This window comes from Halyomorpha halys, unplaced genomic scaffold (genome assembly GCF_000696795.3).
Source record: "Halyomorpha halys isolate HHAL.00 unplaced genomic scaffold, Hhal_1.1 Scaffold400.1, whole genome shotgun sequence".
In the NCBI taxonomy this organism is placed as follows: Eukaryota; Metazoa; Arthropoda; class Insecta; order Hemiptera; family Pentatomidae; genus Halyomorpha; species Halyomorpha halys.
Genome location: NW_027106113.1, coordinates 745,189 through 752,384, shown reverse-complemented (window position 1 = coordinate 752,384; position 7,196 = coordinate 745,189). Strand labels below are relative to the sequence as shown.

At 30.1% G+C, this 7,196-nt stretch overlaps 1 protein-coding gene across 1 annotated transcript in view; it reads right to left on the bottom strand.

The window, feature by feature from the left end:
- Window positions 1-908: 908 nt before the first annotated feature.
- The window catches only part of LOC106682286 (neurofilament medium polypeptide), a gene marked incomplete in the record, with an annotated part of 20,737 nt that continues 14,449 nt past the window's right edge, over window positions 909-7,196 (bottom strand). Inside the window, 4 exon segments of the mRNA XM_067053638.1 lie at window positions 909-1,541; window positions 3,607-3,774; window positions 5,829-6,070; window positions 6,371-6,496. Coding sequence (XP_066909739.1) covers window positions 1,136-1,541; window positions 3,607-3,774; window positions 5,829-6,070; window positions 6,371-6,496 — 942 coding nt within the window.

The window sequence follows — 7,196 nt, the reverse complement described above, 5'->3', positions numbered from 1 at the left end:
ACAATAATTCACTTTAAAATCAATAGAATTCTGTTCAGCATACCTACTCACTGTGCGCTAGTTTGAATCTTATTTGAGGCAGATAGTTGTTTATTTTGTTAAATCAGTACTGGAACGCTCTTGGAGTCGAGAAACTTTCTGTTGAACGTGGTTCTGACCAGATCACCTCTCTGCATAATCTTAGTGCAACAGTTAGCCAAGAAACAGATACTGTCATCACAAAATACTTAGCTTACATCAAACCTTTAATGTATAATGTTATAGGGGCCGGTTTTTTATGATGAATTTTATCATTTTTATTTACTACCGAAAAGTGGCGTGTTTTTATAATTTCTAATAAATATTTTAATCTAAATAAAAAAATATAATAAAACTAAAGCTGATAAAGGTCCTTTCTTACAAAAACAGTCTAAAGGCTTGGCTTTAAATATAGTGAGATTCAGAATGTTATGATTAAGTTCAGTTTATTTAAATCTGTTTAATATCTATCAAGATATAAAGTAAATACTATTGAATTAAAATATTTGAAAAACATATACACCTGTTTTATCGAGTTTTAAAGTAATCCTTGTATTGAATTTTTGAGGGTGAACATATAGGAACTCCAAATTTTTCATTTCAATAAACTGACATCACCGATATATATTTTTAAATGTTGGGCTCTTGGTGAAACCTAACAAACAAAATTATCAAATGGTATCAACATTGTTACACATAATTTGCAAAATTAATATAACTCAATGAATTTTCATTGTCAATATATCTATTTTTTAAAGTATCACATTTTTTTTTAATATCCTAAAGAATGTTTGAATTGGTTAAAGGTTAATTCTTATTTTTATCTTGTAATTTTTTAGTTTAAATTAAGTAGTTAGGCTGACTGTGGGCTTGTAAAATAACATAAACTGTTTTCCATAACTATATATTATTTATTTAACAATCTTCACTTAGTGTGGCAGATGTCACATTATTCAAATAGTTTTTTTTTTCTTTTTTTTAAATTTATCAAAATGCTTATAAAAATATTAATAAATATTCACATAAACAGGATAAAAAACCAATCTTCCTTTTTTAAAGGTTCGTCGGTTGGAATAGGTAACAGTTTTTTTTAATCATACAGTAATAAAGTTTTAATTTATCTTGCATGTAAATTTACTATGAGCCTTAAATCTGGGACCATCCTTTCAATGAGTGAAAGATCTCTAAAAATATCAATATTTAATCCCTCTTCTCCTTCTGTAACTAGAATTCTCTCCAAGTCCATAGCGTCTTCCATGTCTGTAGTGACTACTGCGTGTCTGATGGCAAACATACTGAGGCCGAAAAAAGACACGCGCTCCATTTCATTTAGTATATCATCAAACGATGGTCTAGGCCCGGAATATTTATATTTATCGAAAGATCTTAATAAAGACTCGTAATAGTGCTCTAACAGCTCAACAAATCGGGTCCTTCTTACTACCGGTACCATACTCTGGTGTAAAAAGTATGTTAGATCGATTGCTGGAGTATTATAATGTGGTGCTTGAAAATCCAAAAATCTAAAACAATTTAATAAAAATCATAATATGAGCTATCTCATCCACAGCCAAGATAGAAATGAGTATAAAAGATAAATAATATTTGTACTGAACTCATAACAAAATACATAAATTGTATTCACATAAAAAGTAAATCAATACCTAAGAAGTGATACCGCATAACTGTACGTACACTAAAGTAATCTGTCTGTGAGAAACCAGTACTGAATCATATATTTCAGTATAAGACTACTGAAAAATATTATTGTATTTTGATATGCTTCCTTAGATTCGTGAAAATGCAACTTAATCTCGAATGATTTCTAGATAAATTGCGTTTAAAAATATTATTTTGTCCTTTCCGTAATTTTACATTTATCAACTTTGAACTTTTTAGCTATCGATTTTTTTTTTTAGTTGTTAAATATTTTCATGAAATCTTTACTTTTGGTCTTGTCGATGCCCAAATCTGGGGACTCGAGTTGATTTTGTATTGTGGATGGTGTATATATATATTTTAGTGGCCTACAAAGGGAAATAAGGTCCATCCTGTTGAAGATTCGTTTTTTGCAAATCAAAGGAGTAAAATATCACATTTGGTTAACCTCTGAAATAATCTTATAGACCTTCTTAGAAATGTCCCATGATTACCATCTTTTATTCTTAATCTTTAATTATTATACTGGACCACCATACTCCCATTTTAAATAAAAGGTTTACAAATCGGCACCAATTTGTCGTTAGGTGTGATTTCTTTGTTGTGAGATATTGGGATCCAACCTCACATTACTATTTCCGAGACAGAAATTATTGTTTAACTTGTTTTTTCTATAGTAATGAAGTGTGATAATACAGAAAGATGACTACACTGATGATGACTTAATACTGACTGCAAGAGTTTTATTTCCCGTCCCTTTCCACAGAAACAATCAGGGTGTCCATCTTTAAGACAGACAATGTCTGGTCATGTTACCCTAGGATAAACAACTTTGGATGTTTGAGAAAAAAGAACAAACGACTTATCTACCTGTGACTACAAGAGGCCCATAGATAGGAAGTTGAGTGGTAGACATGATTGTGTTCTATGTTATAAGCGGCCAATTTAAGTTCTCTGGTTTTTAATACATTACTAAGTTGTAGCGACTTAGCAGATTGACATTTTAGAATGTACCTCTTCACTAGATTCACTAGACCTCGAACACGGTCAAACTTCGTGTCCGTGATATTTATGAAAATTATGTTTTTGATAAATAACATTATTATTTGTACAGGTTATAAATGTTTTTTGTAAATATTTGAATGCAAAATTTTACTTAAGAATGAAATTAACTGATCATCGGAAAAAAAAAAATTGAAGTGTACAAATATATTATAGTAATGAAAAGTCCACCAAATTTAGAGAATTGAAGTCTTTATTTTCTGGATTACTCTCAAGATAATCATTGGTGTAGATCTGTACATTTTGTTTTACTTAAAACTTGTATTTATCATTTGATCTTTCTTAATCTTATTCTCATATAGTAAGTATGCTTGATGTGTCCAGGTTATTCCCTGACATCAAAATTCCACATAAGAACAAGGCATTCATTCGCTCTTCTTGTGGTCTCAGTTATTCCGACAGAGGCTACATCTCCTGGTAAGCAGCCTTACTGGGTTAATCCTTAAGCCCGCTGCTGACATTCCTCAAGATTCATTCCTCAGCCACTAACAGCATCCCGCCTCAAATACTTCCATAAAAAAGTTTGAAAATGGTCTAACATTTTTAAAATGTTAAAAATATATATTTGTATAAAATGAAGTTTTTACAAATAAAATTGAAAAAAAAAGATTATCATTCTTTAGTTTAATGTCTTACAATGTCTGTTTAATGTGTTCCTAAAAAAAAAAAAATTCTCAAAATTTATAAAATAATTCTTTTCATAATGAAAGAAAAGTGGATTTATAGTTGTGGTTTCTAAAAAGTGTTACAATAAAATTTATGTATTTAATACTCGTATTGGGTCAGTGGCTTGTATATACTAATAGGCAAAAAATAATTTTAACTTATTAAACAGAACTAATTAATGCAACAATCACTTGTCTTTACCTCACAGCGATGGGCTTGTTTCTCCAATCATATTTGAACATTAAATTATTTGACCAGCAGTCTCCATGATTAAGGACACAAAATCGGTTTTCGATATCTAATCCTATTCCCAACATCTTTTCTAGCAAGTATTCCAATGGCAATCTTAGCTTGTCAGCCAATTCAAACCTATGGAAAGTAAATAAATATTATTCAACTTGGAAAGTATTTTTCATCATTTTCCATTGACAGTGAAATCTATGACAATGCCATTACCTCCAATAAATAAAATGTTTAATATTTAATTTAATTAAAGTACATACTTATATTAAAGTACTTAATTTTAAAATGCTTTAGTCTACTTTCCTCGTCACTAGGGAAACTTTGATAATTCTGATATTCGATATTTGCGATATCGGTATCGATACGATATTTTCTTTCTGTTATAGGGAGTTAGTGTGCGAGATTTTACTCTATTTTTGGCCGGTACAAGTTGCAAGTATCGGTATCGTAAATATAGGTACTTTTCATCCGCTACTAACACAGTACTTCAGTTAGGTGTATCTGAAGGAGTATCATCTTACTTCTATATCGATACCTTGATATTTTAATAGATTAATGTTTTCTAGCATAAACATAATTCTATCATTTAATTATAATAACTACGGCAACATGAAACAGTTTAAATGAATTGTATTGATCGAAAATAAGGATTTGTGGCGATCACACTGAAATGAAAAAATCTATGTATAAAATCTATCTATCTATCTATATATATATCGATTATTTTAGAATGAAGCCTAACCAATTCGACAAAATTGTTAATTTTTTTTAAACGACTTTTTTTTCTTTTATATTTATTGATATTTACAACTGTACTAAAAATATATGCAATTAGTAAATTAGATGTTAGTTATACAATGACATGGATGATACAGATATGTGGATAATACTCTTAGACCTCCAATTACATTCTAGAGAATATCTCAAGGCTCTTGAAGGCTATCTTATTTTCAGACGCCTAGGAGGAATATAAAGTAGTGAAGGAGAAACCCGATTAGAAACAAGCGGGTTTGGGTGGTTTGATAGTTTATCATGGATGAATTGGTTTCTGGTTCTGGCGAAATCTGCAACATATGGTCCTTATGGTTAACTTGATTTGTGACAAAGTAAGGAGCATTAAAGATTTTACGAAGGATTTTGAACTGTGGGAATTGGATACGAAAGTAATCCGATGGTTTAGAGGAGTTCTAAAACTTAACTCTATGAGTCCAGATAGGCCTTATTAGTCATATAAATGAGTCTTTTGTAATTAATTGGAAGTTTAGACTGTTTATTTAGTAATTGTTGTTGTAATCGGAATCGACGAGCAGTGTCCTGTCTTTTCAATCTTGTATAAGGATTTCAGGTTAGTCAATTGTCTAGATTTAGGCATAGGCAACGGACCTGTTCAACTGGAATAAATGCAGTATTATTAAAGGATTCTGTGAGGGAGGAAGTCATGGGCTTAGGACGAATTTACGAAAGGAAAAGGTGATTTGGTGGGATTTATAGGAATTTATTTTAATCCTCCAGTTTTGACACTATTCTTCATAGGTGGTGATGTGAGATTGGTGAGTTCGGGAAACAATGGAAGGATCGGTATTCACTGGTCATAGACATTTTTCATTGGCATATGTGGTGAAGATAGCATTAGTATGGGTTAGGATGTCAGCTTTAATAACTGCATCAAAGACAGGACCAAAAATACTACCCTGAGGTACACCAGCAGACTGAGGAAAGAGAGATGAATAAGTGCTGTTGTGATTTACTTTAAATAATCTGTCAGAGATATAAAAATGAATAATGAGGAAGTATATAGTGGGTAGGAATTTACGGAGTTTGTATAGCAGTCCCTAGACTCAATCAAAAGCAAAAAGAATCTAAATATTACACAATCTGCTCTGCGTATCACACAACAACTTTTATTATATATTTTTAGATTGAAATGTCAATGAATAGGTTTTGAACTCGTGATCTTTATATTATAATTACTATTCACATTACTCTGCCAGACGCTGGGCTATCTGGGATCATTTGAAATCAATAATGTTTTCATTTAATGGTGTTTTGTTATTTAGTTTTTATCTGATAAAAGAAAAGAACCTCTTCGTTTTCAACAGAACAAATTTAACTTATTAACATTGTTATGGTCTCTTTGGTTTTTGTCAAAGATAAAATGTCATAATAATCGATTACTTTACCATTCTCTTCCCCAGTACTTCTTGATACCTTCACTGACAGCTTCGTACCCTTTGTAAAAGAAACTTTTCACCGTGTTCTTGTCACCTATAAGAGAGTAAGGTTGGGTGTCCAGTGGGTTGATAATGCCTCTGTCTTGTAATACTTTGCTCATGGCATGAAACCTGGCAATATTTCTGATAGCAATGACACCATGATCGAAGTCCAAGCATGATTGTCTTCTAACAGTTCGGAAACCAAAGTCCTGTAAACGTTGAATCGTTTTTAAGATAATAATTTCAATTTTTGCAATGTCGATCAACTAATACCGTCTATTAAGAATACATATAATTAAATTTTAAGAAGAGATGGGCAGGAATTTAATATTTATGTCGAAATGTCGTCTGTGAGAACAAATAAGAATCATAACTTTGTATTTATGTTGGCTACCCTACAGAGAGATTACAATAGTATAGCCAACTGCCTATCTTTTCTTAAAATGTAATTATTTGTTGTATTCTCACTAATTTGATTAGATTATATAAAAATAAAGAATATTCATTACTGTTAGGTCTTCCAAAAGTATGGAATTATATGGCTCATATTTTATTAATTGACACCAAAGTACATCATCTGTGTCTCCGCATTCTGCCATCAGGTATTCCATTTCTTTCAATACTATCTTATATGTCTGAAAAATGTAATATTTAATTAGTTATATTCCAATAATATAATCAGCATCTTTGAAGGATTTATTTAATTTTCATTAATTGGGAGAGAAATATACGCTCTTCCATTTTGAGAAAATTTAACATTGAGGAGTTGGTTGTGGGTTCGTTGAGCAAAGAACACAAATAAGTAAAAACTAATTTATTAATGTCAACATTTCGGTAAAATTTCAACCATCTTCTCCTCTATCTACATCTACGGTTAACTATTTATATTTAAGTTCCACTCATCATTTATCATTAAAGTTTCGTGAGGAGTTCTGGGATAGACACTTCAAAATTAGAGGTAAAAGTAATTATAAATAAATATCTATATAATCAAGTAATAAATATAAAAATATATAAATAAAATGTGCCATATTTGTTTGTATATGTTTATTACTTTTTACATTTTTTTAAAAAGATTTATTTCTTTTTATAATTATTACCTTTATTTTAATTTATTCATTTATTTGTGTGCATAATGATGGGTGTTTTTAGATTTTAAATTGATATAATTTTATGCATATTAGATTTTTATGTATATATATTGTTACTGTTTAATTTTTTTTTTCTATTTAAATAGTTGATTGTAATTGTTGCTTATCTTTTGATGAAGAGGGAAAAAATTGGTTGGGTTAAGAGAGAAAATTATATCTAAAGATTTCAAGGAAAATAATGAAA